The sequence below is a fragment of the Channa argus genome, chromosome 12, assembly GCF_033026475.1.
Source record: "Channa argus isolate prfri chromosome 12, Channa argus male v1.0, whole genome shotgun sequence".
NCBI classification, from domain to species: Eukaryota; Metazoa; Chordata; class Actinopteri; order Anabantiformes; family Channidae; genus Channa; species Channa argus.
Window position 1 is genome coordinate 13,969,371 of NC_090208.1, and position 19,174 is coordinate 13,988,544.

The window sequence follows — 19,174 nt, forward strand, 5'->3', positions numbered from 1 at the left end:
TCACCTGTCACGAAAGAATGGCGCCCTCTGATGGACATTGTTACTCCTCACAATAAGATACTGATGCAAACACATTGCTGCTGTATTCATACAAACATTTTAATGGGGGCCTGGTGGCGCAGTGGGTAGAGCATCGGGTTGGGATGCAGAAGGTTGTGGGATTGTAAGCCGTTGATCATCATAAACACATTTGTTTTAAAGCACACACTAGGGTTTTGTGTTGCAGTTTATTTTATCGCCATATAAACCCGAAGTACCTAACATTGTTTAATAAAACTGACAGTGTGTAAAAATGTTCCAAATGTAAAAAAAAATAATAATCTGCATACACCACAATACTGTGGAAAAGTTTGCATAAAATCACTCTTTGAAACATTCACGTTCATTTCCAACAAACACTGACGTTCACGTAACAGGTCAATAAAATGGAAGACTGGAAGAGAAAAAAAAAAACAAGATTTACTGGATTTAACTAGGAAATCTTGGCATATTCATGGCGCTACCCTCTTCAAGACAAAAACATCATGCTGGTCTCATAAAGCTCTTCCCGTGTTCCCACTTGGACACACTGTTGTACTTTGACGTGTTCACACAAAGAATTCGCTGTTCACGGCATTCATCCCCCTCTGAAGTCAACACCAGCTGAGCAATGACTGAACAAGTGGCAGGTAGCCAGGGAAAATGTGTGTTTCTGCATGCCACGTTGAATAGTGACATATTTTCTATATGCGTTTGCAAGTTTGTCGTGCTCGAGTGTCCATTGTACAGCGGCATCGGGAGGAGGAGGAGGCAGCAGCCGCTTAGGATTTTGGGTCGGCACTGCGGCGATTGAGCTTCTCTGGGTTGTTTGAGGCCATTTGGGAAAAGTCTCTGAAGATATCATGGTAGGTGTCATCACCTGTAATACACAAGAAAACATGAGTATTGAATTCTGGTGTTTTAAAAGAGAACGACAGGTTTACACGCTGAAGAAACAAAGAAATCCTATCTCAAATTAATGCCATTCCTTCTGGTTTAATTTCTGAGCATATCGCTACTTTAACGGCACACAGATGTATATGAAATGCAACAGCTTTCTTTAAAAGCTGGGTCATTTTAAAGAGGACCCATCCTGAACACATTTAGAGTTGTAGCCCTTAAGCAAGAAGCATGCAACTGAACAAATAAACGCACAGTACGGGACATGCACATGCACTTTACCTCTTAGTTTCAGTAGGTGGCACACTGCACAAGCAGTTGAGACCAGCTGGACATCTCAGTGGGCAGAAGGCAAAAGGCACATGAGAGCACACAACAGAGACACAATAAAGCACAGCACATCAAATACTGACCAGCAGTTGTTTCAGGCAGACAAGAGCGTCACATTTCCATTCTTCATGAGTGACACCGTGATTGTAAACTCGAGACAGTTTACACAAAAAAGTTAACAAAAGTCTCCACTAGAGGACAATCATGAAAGAATGGAATTTGCAGCTTAAACTGGAGACAAATGACATAATGCAAACAAAACCCACAGTTGCACAGTTAGAGCACAGGGCTCTTGGACCTGGTTGACAGCATGAAATTCTGATAAATACAAAGATGTGATACAAACTGTAACAGCACAAACTGTGTTACTATTAACAGAACTGTGGGAGAAAATGCTCCTTGAGAACCAAATCCAACACTGAACCTAGCTTACATAAACTGGACTGAAAATAGACACTGACGTACACAAAACAACAAAACATTAAATAAATCACTCACACTGTACACAACTGTGTAGAAAAATGTACATTTTTCAACAGGCCTGTAATAGGTCTATTATAAGCCTACGTTACACAACAACTATAAAATGGAATCACCCACATGAAACTGTCTCTATTGAAAAGGTATTTAGAGATTTTGTGGGTTTCAAAGTGCAGGGTGCTTTGTAATTGAAAGTGCATGAAGACACCTACTCCCTTTTTCCTGTCTTTGCTGATCAATATTTTTTTTCCTGTTGCACCAAGTGCTGTGGCTCATCAGAACACTCATTTTATTCTCGAGCACTGATAACGCACATTTCTTTGAATGATACATGTGGAAGGCCAGGATCATTTCTCTGCACACGCTGCAGATAAACATCACATGACACTGAATAACAAGTGATTTCTGGCTCTTGAAACTTGGTTTTGTCAAGTTGTAGTCTTTTCCCTATAGCTTGCATCCAAAACAAGCTCATTCCACAACTGACTTCTATCTACACTAATCATTTTGCCCCCCAAGAGCCCACCCACTAATATGATTCTTTATAGCCTGGAGACTTTTCCTGGTGTGGGCCAGCCCACCAACTGTTCCACTCAGTATTCCCCCTGATCCCTGCCCCCCTGATTGACCTGATTGGCCAAACGCTCCGTCCATCTCTCGCATCTCCTTGTTCATTTTGGCGATACGCAACCTGAAAAAGAGGAGACGTGTCAAAAGAGATGCTGGTCATACTTGAATTACATGTTACATCAAGTGCAAAACACAAACATTTCACGGAACACATTTCCTAAAATGTGAAATATGTGAAACGTTTTCTTTTTTGTTACTGCGTCACTTGAAATCTTTGCTTTTTGTGAAATTTGTTTTGTTTTGTGTGCCTGAAAGGATGTGTTCTGCACCTACAGGCCAACATACTTTTCTCGAGACAAAAAAGAAAAAAAACACTCACAAAGTTACAATGTCAGCATTGGCGTTGTCCAAAGCAATAGTAACGGGGTCTTTGTCGTTCTTATCTTTGGCATTGTAGTCAGCTCCTCGCTTCAAGAAGAGACAAACCAACCTGGAAAAGATGCGAGTGTGATGTATTACCAGCAAAATTCCTGCAGTTTCCCTTCTCTTACACTTTGCATGAGTCCTTTGCAACCATATCAAATATCGGATGCAAAAGTAAATACTTGAACGATGGGGTTTTGTAAAAAAGTGAAACATCCTGTGAGATTATAACAAATCATTTTCCAAATCCTTCAGTGGCTTATAAGCAGTAAAGGTAGTTACGTTTTTCCAAACAAGGTTATTTTGTAGCGATAATGCTATAGAAATCAGTATTATTGCTGTAGGGACATTGCTTGCAAATGAAATTTGACATCAATACCCAAAAATTTAATTAACTGCACTAAAATCTGCTGCTTTAAAATGAAACCTAAGCCATAATAAGTACTTAATTAGTGACTTCATCTTGTCTGTGGGCTCCATTGAAGATTTCCTACTTTGCACAACAATGAAATGTCATTTGGGCAGACAGGGGGAATCTGTGTGCAAAGTAATCTGTTTGCACTTAATCACTGCAAATTCAGTTTTTGTCTTGTAAGCTCAGCCTGAGGTTTTTAAAGTTGAATTATTAAACCTTTCTTAAAAACAAACAAACAAACAAAAATTATTTCTATTTAGTCTGTGTGCTGCATGTGTGTGCATACCCAGTGTGACCCAGGATGGTGGCATGGTGCAGCGGTCCTCTGCCACTGCTGTCTGCCTGGTTGACGTTGGCACCGTTCTGCAGCAAGAACTCACAGGCTGCCAGAGCATTCTGGTCCAAACACAATAATGTGTGATTCTTACTCTCAGACAACCAGTATATTCCTCCTAATGTTTGCCTATTATCACTTTATCTCAACAGGATACACAATAAAACAGTGCTGGTGGAACAGCACCATACATACTGAGGGCTTAGTTATTCTAAGACAAGTACAAATCCTGAGGCTAAAAATGCCTCGCTTATTTTAGGTATCTGCAGTTTTCATGATTGTGCTCAGGAAATTTCTTGTCAATTATTAGATATTTTAGTGCAGCATGTATTTTGACTGGAGGACAGTGCAGTAGGAAACCTCACACAAAAGGAAAACTAGTTCATTCTTATATTTCGTGACAATTTGATGATTATGTGTTTTGTTTTGCCTGTGGATATTTTGGTCTGAAAGTGGTACAAGAGGAGAGGTCATGAGAAATGATTTCCTGTAGATCTACAATGAGAACCCAAATCCTGTTATCCTGTTGCGTTTTTTCGTCTGACTTCCGCAGGGCAACAGTACTCACGAAGTCTCCATTGATGTTATCATTCATGCATTAACATTCATTTGTGCCCTCACCGCTGAGACGGCCTGTATCAACGGCGTGCTCGACTCCTCGGCCACGTTAACCCAGTTAACGTCAGCTCCGTGAGCCAACGCATCGGCCATGACGGGGAAGTTCTGCAGGGCTGCTGATCGGTACAGTAATGCTCCGGGATGAAGGCCGCTCAGATCCTCTTGTTCCTCATCTACATCTGAGTTGACATTTCGACACACATCTTTTTACCTCCTGTACAAACTTTCTAATATATTTACAAACTTAAGTGAAGATGATTATTAAAATATTCTAGTTTGACCGTACATGTTTATTGTACTGATGTTGTTTAAGCTTTTTTGGTCAAGTCATGTGTACACGTCTGTTTGTGTGTGTGTGTGTGTGCATTTTACATTACCTTTGTGAAAGCTTGTATTGTTCTTTGGGAGAAGGTCACTGGGGTTTAACCCTGAGGGAAAAACACAATAGAAGAAAAGACAGATGGGGGAGAGTCATGGTTACGGTTTATCCTCAGTACACACACATAAAATACAGCAGACTTGGCTCTTTTCTTATCAGCTTCTGCTGGATGACCATCTTTAGACACTGTGTGTGTTCCTGTTAGGCTGACAACTACACAGATAAGTGAGTGATGAACCAGACCACGACCAACAAACCAGCCGAGGACCTTAAATAAACCACTGGTTTCAGTGCCATTGCCCCGTTTCCTGTGTCTCAGGGTTTACCTGTGACCCGAGGCAAAGTGGCTCGGTTCGGTTTGGGTTTTAGTGGTGGCCGCTGTATGTTCTGCTCCTGAATGGTTGCTCGGTTCCTCCTGCCACTGGATCGCCTCAGGGGAGGGTTCCTGCCAGTCTCAGGAAGCTTTTGGATAAATTTCTTCTCCACATACTTTGACTTGATCCATGACTCCTTGTCCCCTCTGTGGGACAGAAATAACTAATTAAAGAGAAACACAGCCAATAGATTTTACTTACAAAACAAAAATAAGCCTATTAGCAGGGTTATGTTTGTCAGAATTTTGCTGGCTTTGCTTGTTTTCAGTTTGACTCCACAACAATGTCTTTTTTTTACTATTATATTACAGCAAAAAAGGTATGCAAGTCTTTTTACAGCTTACAAACACCTACATGTTCATGTTTCATGTGCCATTATGCATTTGGCTTGTTAATATGTGACTGAAAACAAAAACACCAACACTGCAGGAACATTAATATTTCAAATGGACCTAGGACAGTAAATTAATCAAGTAACGTAAGCCCAGACAAGACACGAATGAACGTTCATGCTGCAGAAAGCATGCATATCCGGAGGACACTTGAGTTACAACATTAACCATCTGTAACATGTACCTGTGGCACTTCCTGTCTGCTGCGACACAGAAGAGGAGAGAAGAGGAAGTCACAAAATAAGTCTAGAGACTGTAGTAGGCTGCTGATATAATATTTGAAAACCACATAAAACTTTGCACACATTTAAAACATGGCCACTGAGCTGCTGTGTGTATAGATCTGTGGAGAGTTCCAACCCAACCAGTCAAACAAGTTCATCTCTAATCAGTGTAAAATTAGGTTTTGCAAAGACACATTTAACCCTTTATGTAATGTCATGAATAGAACAGCCGGAGATGTTTAGTGTTTCTGAGGCTGTGGTAATGTTGCATCAGAAGTTTGATATATGATGCTGGAAATTTTCATTATTCATTATTTGAAAATAAGTTATTTTACAGTACAGGTGTGTGTGTTATCATCTCTCTCTCTCTCTCTCTCTCTCTCACACACACACACACACACACATACACACAACATTGTAAAATGACTTATTTTACAGGAAAATAAGTAGAAAAATCAACAGTAAGCAGTAAGACCATTTTCTTTAATAAATCTGTATGTATTATAAATTAATTTAACTTCCCACTTTAGATTTACCACATGATTTCTTGATATTTTCACATCCAGCAGAGTTTTTTCATCAGTAAGATTTCTCTCAGCAGTTCATGTGCCAACAAAGGTGTGGTTTATTTTATTTTTCTTTTTAAGCAGGTGCTAATGGCTTTCCTATATATGTGGTTTACCATCTATGGTAGACCATCTTCACTGCTAATACATGCTATACTGAATCAAAACAACATACTTAGCAATATTTCAACAATTAAAAAGACAAAAACTAAAATTATTCAACACCCACAAAATCCACTGTGCCAAAGAGTGGGTAAGAATTTCTATGGAAGTTCAGATTTGATGGTGAATGATGTCATCAGGCGATGCTGTCGTAAGCCTATGAAGCCCTATAATGGACACTGCCCAGCACTAATCCAACAGAAATAGCACAGCCAATGATTTCATAGACACTATAAGAGAACATCTAATTAATAAAAAATCTTAATTTGAAGCTATAAGGTAACAGGTCTGTTAAAAATCCCAAAGGCACTGTTTTGGTACACACTCCTTTCCATTTCTAATACATAAATGCACATAAAAATGTCGTCTAGAGTTACAAAAGACATTATTCAACCCTATGAAAATTCATGTATAGAGTCAGTGGAATGCAGTTTAATATGTACACATTGGACAGTATTCATTGTTTGTACCTAGGACTGGAGGGATGCGGTTTCTTGATGGTGATCTCATCAATCCGAGCTTCATAGATCCTGTTGATTACTGTATTTCCTAATTCACACATCAACTAAAAAAACAAGAAAATAATGAAGCTATTTCAGTTCTGATTTTCTCAAATAAGCAAGTTAAGTTAAAGTAAACTATTACATTATGTGTTGCATAATCATTATTCTCCCTTGAACTTTATGTTAACACACAAATGGCAATAATGAGGTGGTGTAGCGGTTGTAGTTAAAAGGGTAAATTACCTTAATGAGCTCTGGCTCCCAGGAGTCGAGAGTGAGGGAGCGTACTTTAGAAAAATGGACTCCCAGACTCCTGTTGACAGCAGGAAACCATTAAAGCTTGGTTTTTCGAGTCAAATGTGTGTGTGCATGTGTGTGTGTGTGTGTGTGTGTGTGTGAGTATACCTGTGTATTCCTGAGCAGACGATGCAAAGGGTGATGCCTAGGTTGATGGAGGCCCAATCAGGACCAGCCTCTCCGCAGTCGCAGCACTGCCTGTTCCCTGCGATTGCCTGAATCTCTTCCAGCGCCTTACAGCCCTCATTCTGCTGATCAACACCTCCTCCTCCTAAACTACCCACTGACACCGAGCTGCAGCGCTGTCTCTGATAGCCACACACACACACACACACATACAGGAATGAGGATATGCAAAAAGACATAGAACTTCCCGTGTGTTTCCACACAGGTTTAAACTCCCACTCAATGTGTGTATGTGTGTGTGTGTGTGTGTGTGTGTGTGTTCTCACTGGACTGTGTGGGTCCTCTCTGCGCTCCTGGAAGGCGGAGGCAATGCTGTTTTGAACGGCACTGATCCAAGCCTGCTGCTGCCTTTCTGAGTCTGCCTGCAATAAACAACACCTACATAAACACACACACACACACACACACACACACACACACACACACACACACACACACACACACACACACACACACACACACACACACACACACACACACACACACACACACACACACACACAGTCAAAACTCCTAATTTCTCAGTACCTGAGAAATTACATTGACAAATTCTCACAGCTTCACCCTTTAATCTGAGTGGTTATAACCTGCACTCTTTGACTCAGTTGGAAAATCAGCTCCAAAATGATATACATGCGTGAACATTTGCACCCACACAAACTCACTTTGATGGGGAGACTACTTCAAAGCAGAATCGTCTCTCATTTTCACTGCTGGGCTTGACAGTGCAAAGACGCAAGTCCTCGACCACAACTGTAGGCTGGTCCTGATTAAGACGGAGATAGGTAAATATGCAGGTCATCCAGAGCATGTGTTTGCTTGTTTAAATAAAATCTTTTTTTCTATGTTTGGCCATAGATGCTTTTTAAGGAGGCCACCTTTTTACAAATGCACTTTAAAGAAGTAAAATTGCTGAAAATATACCTTGAATTTCTTCTGGTACACCAGCTGATTCTTTTGAATTGAAAACCAGCGCCTGAGGAAACGAGAGATTGGAACAAAATGATATGTATTCTGTCATTAAGCCATCAAATTCACTATAAACAACAGCAAATACATCACACACTTAAATTTGAGTCATAACTATCGAGGGAGAAAAGACACACTGCATTCTGTGGGTAATCCTGTACCTGCTCCAGGTCTTGAAGGCATTGCTAGCTCTCTTATAGAGGTATCCCTCCATAGCGATTCCATTTGCTGCATCCGCATTGAAATCCATGATGGAATCATCGTAGGACACGTCCTAGAAATATTTAAGATGACACTTAGTGTCTAGGACTATGCAAAGATGTGAAAGCAGTGGTTGAATTTGCAGCACTGTTGGTTCGAGGCATAGTTAATTTCTTAAAGTTATAACGTGAAAGTTTTCAGATATGATTCAACGTTGCAGTCCTGCAATCAAAATAAACACAGAGAAACAAAGGACCAAATTGATGCAAAAAAATAAGAGATTCATTCATCTATGATGTGAAGACCTGGTGCCTACATTTCCCACAATGCAACTCAACTGCCAGAGATTCAGGTGTGTTATTCCATTGGCAGCTACTGTAGCTTCAGGAAGCTTAAGCAGGGATGATTTTTTGGAAACAAAAAGAACCTTATCCATCTTTTTTATATATTTTTTTTTACATAAGCAGTCACACTCCAAAAAGACCAGTAAACAGTGTTATGTGTAAAATTGGAGAATTGACCTTTTAAGCGTTACATTCTTAAAAACACGTTACCTTCTTCTTGATAGCAGCGTGCTTTTGCTCCATGTCCCTCTTCTCTCTGGCTGCGTTTAAAACAAACTGAGTGTGCTGGAAAACAAAAACAGACACAAAGGTCGTTCTCCAGACACAAGTGTTAAATATTAAATTGTTTGCTCAATTAAACTTTCTTCAGGATGCCAACAGACTTTAATTTGCAGATATAAAAACATATTTAGTATTTATATCTACTTTTATTTTTGTGCAAATACACATAATAATTTTGGGGCCTTAAAAGTATAACATTTAAAACAGAAACTTCTATGTGCTATTAGGATACCCCAGCGTTAACTAAAGATTTCTTAACGTTACTCCGCCAGTAGGTGTTTTGTCTAATCAATGTTCTGATGGACAACTTCCCGCCTTTCCTTTCCTCTCCAGCTCATTTGCCACTTCGAGGAAATGGCACTAAATAGAGAAAGAGATTGACAGCTTCGAGGTAGGTTATCACTTCTGCAGACACTTCAGGAAACAGGAACTAGGCAGTGTTGACCATCCTGTCCCAAACTGAGAAGCAACACAGAGGATTTCTCTAGAGGAGATTCTCTTTAGTTGTATTCCTGTTAATTACTCTCTCTCTTTGTCTCAACTGCTTGTTATCGTTCCTATTACTTCCTTTTGAAAAACGAAGGAGCTTTGTCGTTGTTTGATCTGAGCACTGAATGCTGACCAAATTAATTTCCTGATCTAAAATATTTTCATTTAACACAAACACTCTGTACTACTGCTTATGTTACTGATTATGTTTAAAGTGACAGTGCAAACAGTTCTGGCCTATTTGCACAGTAAAGAATCAGTCGCCACATGCACGCAGAGACATTCACAGAGACATGTGAAATATTTCCTGTTGTTGCTCACTTTTTCCTGTGATGATGAAAGTATAATGTCATATTGCGATTCGTCAGTCCCATGTACTCAGAAGAGGCCTGAAACTGTCTGATGCAACTTATCTAAACATTTTGTCTCATATTTTACTTTACAAATGCTCTGTGTTAATTACACAGTTCGAAAAGCTGCATTGTTTTTTGAGCTTGTGGTTTCTCCTTTTTTTAAGGGCAAACTGCAACGTTGACAGGTGGCTTTTGATTTGCCTCATTCAGAGCAGTGACTCCCATCAGTTTGCCCTGTGCCCCTTTGTAATGAAAATCTACGTTTTGGAAGTTGCTTTAGGTCTAGGAATTGTTAGCCGTGAGAATAAAGACTGTTCGCTCTTCAAAACCTCCTCTCAACAGAGTTCAATTCAAAAATGCACAATTATTCAACTCTTTTCAAACGAAAACCCAATCGTAACACGATTTACAAAAGCAACTAAAACACAAAAGGTAAAGGGTCCTCACTCTAGGTTGGAAAGTCTGTGATGTCTAGCTTCTGTGTAAAGGCCGTCTGTACAGCTTGACCACATTCTTAATATTAATTAAGCTTAAAGGTCAACTTTGGTAACTCTCTTTCTTCCTGTTAGCTTAAATGAGGCCATACATAGCAAGCATTTCTTTCTATGACAAACGTTATTTGAGTCCCAAAATACACTAAACTGTAGTTGCATTCCTCCTAATGCTAAATTTTAACTCGTTCCCTACATAACTTGCAGGCTGCACATGGTTGTAAGCCTCTTCTCATCTGTTTTGAGATAAAATCGGCTTGAAGCTAGGAATAACATCTGGTTAAATATTACTGTTTGTTCTCTCAGATATGCATCTTTGGAAGAACAAAAACAGCCAGCTAGCAGCAACAGCAGCTATGGCTGCAGTGTTTGCTACATGCTGCATAATGCAAAAGGCATGTTTTACGCTATACTACACTTACACCGAGCAGGTCGATGCACAGCCACGTTCTGTCTTTAAAACACGTTGGAATCTTACGTGACTTTTAGACAGCTTCTAACAAAAGAAAAATGAAATCAGTCGAGACTCTGACAAGCAGTTACCTCTTCGGCCAGCTTTCGTCGATACTCGTCTAGTTCCGAGAGAGACTGGTGGCCATGTTGGAAGAACTGAGCTTGGGCTTCCATCATTGACAGCATCTGACAGAAAACATGTGTTTAGGAACTTCAACATTTAGTTCTTATCTTTTAAAAAATAACACAAATGCCCCCCCTCCCCGAAAGGCATTTGTTCAGAGAGCGAAATGTGCATTATTAGCATGTAAACATGTATTTTTTTCTTCACAAAAGGCAAAATAAAGCAGTACAACAAGGTCAATGTTGACTCACTGCCATCAGGATGTCTGTCTTCTTCTTGGCCTCAATGACATTAATCTGAAACAAAAGGAAGCAACCAAAAACTCACTGGACAGTTAAACCACTGGGAGTCAAAACCACAAGGCCCAAAGCAAACCTGTTATCAGTCAAAACAGTAAAGGCACAGCTGTAATCAGATGTCCTGTTGTAGATTTTTTCTAGGCCAGTGCTTATGGGACTATGTCCCCACATCACGTTTCTTTATGGGGCTTTGTTGGGTTTCAATATTGGTGTCTCTGTCTTTGAATTTGTTTCGGCCGATTCATTCAACAGGTTTGTTTTCTCACCTATATAGTAGAATTAGATCTGGCATGTGTGAAAAAGGGATTAAAAGGTGAGATTTCATTCTCACCTCCAAGACATAGTCCAAGGCCTCAGAACGAAAGGCCTTCCGCGCATTGAGCAGACCATTGCTCGCCTCGTCCACCTCATGTTGCTTCCCCCTTGGAGCCTGAGCGTTCCTTGCCAGTGCCCCTTCCAGGGTTTCGCTGCTGCGCTCAAACTCCTTGCGCACATCCTTAAAGCGACGGACATCTCTGGATTAAAAGAAATAAAGAGTGTGGAAGCGTGAATCTGATTATTCCCACTAATAAGTACAGACTTCAAGAGCAAGTATGATGAGAAGAAAGATGGCAGCTCATAAGTCTGTAAAATTTATTCAAAGTTGTGTACTAATGGCTGCCAGACCTGCAGTCTGAAGGAGGTGGCTGAGGCCGTGCATTATTGTATTGCATTAGTGCTGGTGGGAGAGAGGAACCACAAACAAAAGGATCAGATTAAATAAACATGGAAGTCCACCGAAACAGCTCACTCACTCTTTCACAAAGTTCTGCAGCTTCATCTTGACCGCCTTCTGTGTGGTCTCGATCACCTCCTAACAGGGGGAGAGGAGACAAAGATAAATGTGTTACCATAGATAGCTGTTAAATGTCAAACCTAGTGTGTTCAACAGCTTCGTCTAACCACACGCTGCAGCTGATAAGCCTCATGACCGGCATGGAAAATTTGTGTGAAGACAGTAAATCAGAGGCCCAGACAGGCAGACTCACCCCCTGTGCATCTAAAATGATGGTCAGCTTTTTGGAAAATTTCTCCAAACACTCCTGCAGAACAGACATCTTACATTAGACACTTGGATAATCACTGTCTTACAGTTACAGTATAAATTTGGATCCCAGCCAGGCTCATTTTAGTCCATTTAGTTGCAGTCAAACTACACAAAACTGTGGAGTTATATTTCCTTTAAATACACGTGACATTCTTTTACCTCCATCGTCTTGTCCCCGGAGCGTGGATGTCCCAGCTCTCTGAGTCCACTGACGAAGCTCTTGCTGGTCTGGCAGTAGACTCTGCCTGCATCCAGCATGGCCTGGCATTGTTTCACAAGCTGCAGGACACAAACAGGCATGCAGTCATAATCTGTATGAATAATTAAACATAACAAGCACTTGTTCCCACTTCTCGTTGTGAGAAGTTACAGTTTAGTGTATGCACCATGAATGCTTAATTTAACCTTCACCTATTGCTTAATGCTGTACAGAGTTAATTAAACCATAATGTTCTAGTTTTAAAAGAGGTAAAAGTGATTCATTTTTGGTTTTAAATCACAGATAGTTGTGTAAACATTAACAAAGACTACAAGATTAGACATTTAACTTACAAAATCCCAGGTGAACTAAAAGACAAAAGTTCTACAAAAGTGCATTTGGACTGGAGACCAAAGCCGATTTATTTATTTGGCCATGTGGAGAAAACAAAGCAAATGGAACAACTTGTAAACACAACTTCACTTTAGTCCTTGCGTTAAGTATTGTTGCAACGCAGCAATAATAGCATTAGCATTTTGTGGGGTTGTGTTTCAGGCATTTGTTCTCCTTTCAATTGTTTGCACCTACACTAACACCTGAGGGAAACATCTGGCTTTTCAGCGGCTAAATACTTAGCATATAGCACTTAATACATTACCATAACTTAAAGTTTTACTCAGATCCCCCAGCTTAACGTTAACCATTGAATAGTTAATTGCTAATGTGATATTTGAAAAACAAAGCAAATTGTTAGAATATTGATCTATTGGACCAAGGTAATGCTAATTTTTCACAGAGTCTTCTAACAATCTGTAAATGGTAAATGTTCTGCACTTATATAGCGCTTTTCTACCTATTGGCACTCAAAGCACTTTACACTGCTTCTTATTCACCCATTCACACTCACACACACACACACTCATACACCGATGGGGGAGTTGCTATGCAGCTGGCCAACACTCATTGGGAGCAACTAAGTTGGGGTTCAGTGTCTTGCTCAAGGACACTTCGACATGTGAGCAGAGGATCCAGAGGATCGAACCAACAACTGTGAGATTAGTGGACAACTGCTCTACTTTCCTGCGCCACAGTCCCCTCTTTATGTCAAAGTATTAAATCCCCTTAAGAATAAATATAATATACATCTCCTTTTTTTAACCTGTTTTCCTGGATGCAAGTGTTTTAGAACCAAAACAAAACTGGTGGACTGCTTGAATAGAAAATAGATTCTCACCTCTGAAAACAGGTTAAAAATAATTTTTTGTCGTCCAGTAGATGAAATATTTTTTCATCCAGATGGGTTAAAGAATATTTTGTGATTCTAAATCTATCATCTGAACAACAGTAAGTGGCTTAAAATGACCTTATGTATGAAACATGTACATGTGAAGGGCACAACCTGGGTTTACAGCACTGGAACAAGACAGGAAATGTGTTGGTCTTAAAACCAAACCAATAAGCTGAAATACGGCAAGAGGAACTGAGGACATGCTGGTAAGTGTCTGTGTTAAAACACTACAAGTAACAAGTCATTTGATCCAAGGGCCACACACACACAGACACACACACACACACACGTGTTTTCACTTACTGTGCCTGAATATAGCTCGACTCTGAACTGTGCTGGTCAGTCATCCTGTGCTCATGGCTACACTGCAATTTCTAAAGAAAAACACACATTCTTCCCCTTCCAAATGAAAAGCTTATATAGGAACACGACTAAGCAATACAATAAACATTAGCCTGGCTGAGTCACGGGTAGAGGTTAGTTTAGGATGTAGGTACAGAGGAGACACTACTGACTGCATAAGTCCCCTTGTTTAGCATCTACCATTAAGTGCTACTTGTGGCCATGATGATTATTGTTTAATCAAAAATTGCATTTGTTTTCATTTAAGCTTTGCTCCAACTTAGAGCTTTATTATTTTGTAAGTCACTCCACAAAGTCTAGTTCCCACACTCAGCCTGATCTGAAAATGAGGTGTGTGGATGTGCAGTGCCTTTAATGGTCCACAGACACAGACCTTATATATAAGCGACAGTGGGTCAATCATTTTTTATTTTCTTTTTTTAAACAGAGGATATCTTGACAACCACAGGTGTCAACAGTAAAACACAATGATGCTGAACTATATTTAGCCACGTCAGTTTCAATATTGTGCATCATATTTCAGTGAAACCTGTGCTGAAGTACTTCTAATGAATGTCTACTGTGTGACTGCCCATCCTGCAAGAGGGATCAGCGCTCTGAGGTTCTTCCTGAGGTTTCTGAAATTTTTAGTCCGTAAACAGTTTTACAGGGATGTTTTCCCAAACCTGAGTTAGTGGCCCAAGAACATAATATGTTGTCCAGAATGTAAAAGTTTGCGATTTGTGATAAATACAATTTAATTTATTTCCTGACAGGTGGAAATGTAAAAATGGTTAGTGTGGTTTGTATAACACTGCGTTTGTTAATTTTGTATTAAAAAACCTACGCGTGGGCAACGTTCTGAATAATCTGAGAGCAGGACTTTAACTCGTAACTGATAAATTTTAGTCTTATTTTAACTACAGTAAAGCATCTGACTACTTCCAAACAGAAACAGACAAATAGGATTTTTGTTAACGTTTCTAGCAATGACCTAAACTTTACACTACAGTTGTATTTAATATCTGTGAGAATGAGACAGGACAAGTTGGAGCAGGACAGCAGGAAACATGGCAGCGGAACTGAAAAAACAGGATTATTTATTTGATCCAGTCTTACATTAATAATGTCTCTTCTGGACAAAGTGATTTTTTTCCTCTCTCTTTTTTTTATTTGACAGTCAGAGCAGCAACACTGGAGGAGATGTGGAGTCAAGTTTTGGTTAAAAGGTAAGTTGTACAACTTGCCTGAAGGACTTGAACCTAGTTAATCCAGTTTTTGTCAATCACAACATTCTCCTGATCCACAGATAACTCACTCACTCACTAACATTACTATGTATGCGACCAGTATTTCCTCGTTTTTAGTTGTTTCTTGATAAACACATAGACACTGCAGAGGCGTAAAGAGCGGGCAGCAGCTCAGTATTTGGATTTACCCTTCGACATCATCAGGGAACAGAAACGCAGCATGTGACCTCTCATATCAAATGAATAGATCTGAAACTTTAATGTGCATCAACACAAAGAGGCTACGGGGAGTACGGGTTAATGCATCAAAGCAGAACAATCTGTAGCATTCTCTGCAGCAGGACAATGCGATGGGGAAGCAGCACCCACAGCTACTTCCTGTTTAGTGTCAGTTGAAAATGACCTCAATCACCGCCACCTACCTCTCACTTCACTGGCCCTCCCCATGAGGAGCATCTGCCAATCAACAACTAATACCTGTCTGGGATTTCTGATTTCAGAGGTTTTCGAAAGTACAGCAGAGATGTTATGTTGTTAAAGTGTGTGTGTGTGTGTGTGTGTGTCTCACCTTTTCTAATCGTGTCTCAAGCTCAATCACATCACTTTGGACCACTTCGATATCAGCTCTAAAATAAAAGGAAACATACAGGGTCAAACACACAAAAACGACAGGTGCTGTTGACAGTGTAACCCAGAATCCTCATGTGCTCATCTTCTTGATTTAAGGAGAAACCACCTTGAGCTCTGAGAACATGCAATTTGAATTTTCAACAATGTTCTAGCATTTTAACTATTTCTATTAGATTTAATATTTCCTGTTTTATTGCTTTGCATGCATTTGTATTGCATATTTTTGCGTTGCATGTTTTAACAAACTCACAGCTTCACGAGGTCTTGTATTGATGTGATGCCAACAGTAATGTTTAATTTAAGTTAAACCCATTTATTATTTTTAATAACCTTTGTATATTATTGTTTGTAGCTGGACTTCATAACATCTTTCCAACCAATGCAGATGAAAAATAGCCAATTAGAGCAGTAATGTGCGATTATCACTATTAAATATGCAACTTTTCTGAACTATTAAAATAACCAGAGAGTTAATAAAGTGAATGAATAGATAAACTGAAAACAGACAAAAATCAATAAATAGTGAAATGGTTGTTCAGTGTCATGTGTGGAAAATAATACATAATTTAAATTGAATTAAAAGTATTTCACTAAAATTTAAATATTTGAATACACTTGAATACAACTATTTTATTGCGTACTTATATCTTTCACCATTCAGAATTTTGACCTCAGATTACAATATAAATATCTAAACATACAAACAATCTATATTTTAATGTTTCAATGAAGCTACAGCAATCAATGAATGGATTCTTCTTTAAACTGGTCTGCAGTCAATAACAAATACTATAAAATAATGCTGATGCAATAGACCACCTCTTTCACGCCTGCCGCCATTTCCTGTGCATCCTGTGTGTCTTTTTATGCTCACTTCTAGATGATAGTCTAGATAACTTTTAGACTCTCTGGGACTTTGAGCGGAATTTAAAAAGAATATTTTAGACCACAGAGTTTATAATTGAAGTTTGGTTTTTGAGCAGACAAGTGCAGGCCTTCTCAGATGTTTCGTGTGTGCACAAAGGCGCCTCAGAAGTCCTGTGCATTGCTAGTTTGCTGTTTTTTTCAGCGTGACAGTGTCTCTTTCTGCTACTTGTGTCTTTTCATACCAAGAGCTCAACCATGTGGTTTCCGCTGCCTTCCACCAACAGTACAGATAGACAGAGGAGGAAAATTAGGACAGCGCTTAAGAGAGACAGAAAGTTGAGAAGGGCTGGACAGAGCTTAACTGTTTGTGTTTCTGGATTTGTTAGAGCCGTGATTTTTGAATCAGGAGTCTGAGGTCGTGTCCTGTTAAATTACTACCAAATGACGGGTGGGTCAAGGAGAAGACAGGAGAAGGAAGAATGTAAAACACCAACAGGAGGCCACTGCAGATGAAGAAAATAAGGGGGGCCTCCATTTTCCTTTCTGTCTGAACTAGTTTTTTGATGCCTCCGACACAGAAAAGCAAATGAAAGGCTGAGCTAAAGCTGAGTTTCCGCCGTGGTTCTCCCCACAGAAAAAACACTTCCTGTCTCTCCTGTTGATCACCTCAGCACATCTCGCCTCACTTCCTGTTGCCCTCCCACCTCTCCGTTGCCTAGCAACAGGAGGCAGCACTGGCCCATGCTATCGGGGCAGTTTTTTCCCCCCTTTCACTCTCTTGTTCTTTCTCCTTTACATTATCCATTTATCTGTTTGATTGATTGTGTTGTTTGTGTGCGCGATAACTTGAGCCTTCCTTCTCCCTCCTTTCCTTCCCTGTCTGCTGTTCCTTCCCTCTGCCTGACACGAGAGCTCACGTCTGCAGCTGCCACAACTCAAACTTTCCAGCACTGTACAAGCCTCCTTAATTTAATACGGCCACCAGAGACAGAGAGCCTCTCAAGACTGAAATGTGCCCAATCAGCTGGTGGAGATGACAGCAGCAAGTGTGACTCAGGCAGGGTGCCAAAAGCTTTCAGGGCACACCCAGGCTTGTGCTCTCTGTCGAGCTGCTTGCAAAACCAACACTAGTGATACTTCCCATTTAATTACGCCAGATGCTGATTCTGTCATGGATGGCATGAATAAGAGCTGCTACCATGACCGTGGGTGGGAAAGTTACATACATTTAATGAAGTTTAATGAGCTCATATTATTTGCATGTTTCATGATTCCGACAATATTGACCTTCCAGGGTTGAGGTTCAGTGACATCCAAATGTCGACCAGCACAGGAGTATCAGACCTCTGATAAAGAGTTAGCCCTGCAGGCCTGCATGTAGTACCTCTGACCCCTGCACCATCAATTACATGACATGGCTTGACCTCAGACCCAGGGGGACGGATTTTCAGCATGAGCTGCTCAAACTGACTGAAAATAGTCAACGCAAACAAGACCACGTGACCCTAAATAGGAATTAAATAAACATATAAATAGTTTCACTAGTTCTTATATTTCTATTTCAGTCAGCAGCTGAGTTGTTGTCTTGCTGCTAGAAGTCATGTTTCTGACGCATTTCTCCACTGGCTACATCAGTGTGAGTAATTGTGCACAGGTGAAACTCTTACCTGAAGCGTGGAGAGTCTTTCAAACACTCCTCAAAGTCCATCTTGACTGTCATCCCTCCACTGAGCTGTAGATCACACAAATACCTCTTTAAATATCTAAATCCTAAACGAAGGTGGAGGTGAACCGGGGGGGAAAATAAATCTTCTCGATGTTAAAGCTCCACATCGGCAGCCTCAACCATTGTTCTTGTCAGACTTTTCCCTTTCACGCGTATAATTTGTATTCCTCCCACAGCTCGTCGTGCTCGGCTTTCTTTCTGGAGGGGACACCGTGTGCCTTGGTCCGTTGCGCATCCGAGCCAGAAGACGATTTGTCACCACTTGTTAATGAAGGGGGATGTGAGTTGCGTTATTACCATCCTATCCGGCGAATAAAACGCAAGATAGTCCGTGATCCGGCGGAGGGGATGCTGCAGAGACCCCGGAAAAAACTGTCTTTATTGATCAGTGCGCTCGATAATCCCAAATGAATAAGTGTATATCAGAGGACAGAGGACCTGTTTCCTAGGAGCTCACACTGGAGCTCTTCTTTCTCTCTCACTCTCTCTCGCTCTGTCTTTTTCCACACACACACACACACACACACGAGGTCCAACCCCAATCTTGCTGCTTCCGGGTTTCTTACTCATGAGAAATTCTGGTTTTTCGGCAACAAACTGCACAAAGTG

At 40.3% G+C, this 19,174-nt stretch overlaps 1 protein-coding gene across 3 annotated transcripts; it reads right to left on the bottom strand.

Annotated features, from left to right (window-relative positions):
- Positions 1-202: 202 nt before the first annotated feature.
- acap1 (ArfGAP with coiled-coil, ankyrin repeat and PH domains 1) lies at positions 203-19,085 on the bottom strand. 3 transcript variants are annotated; one of them, XM_067523382.1, is made up of 24 exons: positions 18,507-19,085; positions 15,911-15,968; positions 12,423-12,542; positions 12,205-12,258; positions 11,971-12,029; positions 11,508-11,691; positions 11,129-11,173; positions 10,844-10,939; positions 8,896-8,970; positions 8,302-8,414; positions 8,096-8,147; positions 7,837-7,937; positions 7,438-7,549; positions 7,094-7,293; positions 6,932-7,001; positions 6,656-6,750; positions 5,418-5,433; positions 4,794-5,004; positions 4,466-4,516; positions 4,092-4,267; positions 3,423-3,532; positions 2,678-2,788; positions 2,358-2,419; positions 203-898 (listed from the first exon to the last, which is right to left on the bottom strand). In XM_067523382.1, the coding sequence occupies exons 1-24, from the start codon at positions 18,557-18,559 to the stop codon at positions 801-803; spliced, it is 2,322 nt and encodes a 773-aa protein (XP_067379483.1). In that variant the 5' UTR covers positions 18,560-19,085; the 3' UTR covers positions 203-800. The 3 variants fall into 3 exon arrangements, with proteins under 3 accessions (XP_067379483.1, XP_067379482.1, XP_067379484.1); XM_067523381.1 differs by having other exon boundaries at positions 5,418-5,436; XM_067523383.1 differs by lacking the exon at positions 5,418-5,433 and having other exon boundaries at positions 4,794-4,987; positions 18,507-19,083.
- Positions 19,086-19,174: the final 89 nt, after the last annotated feature.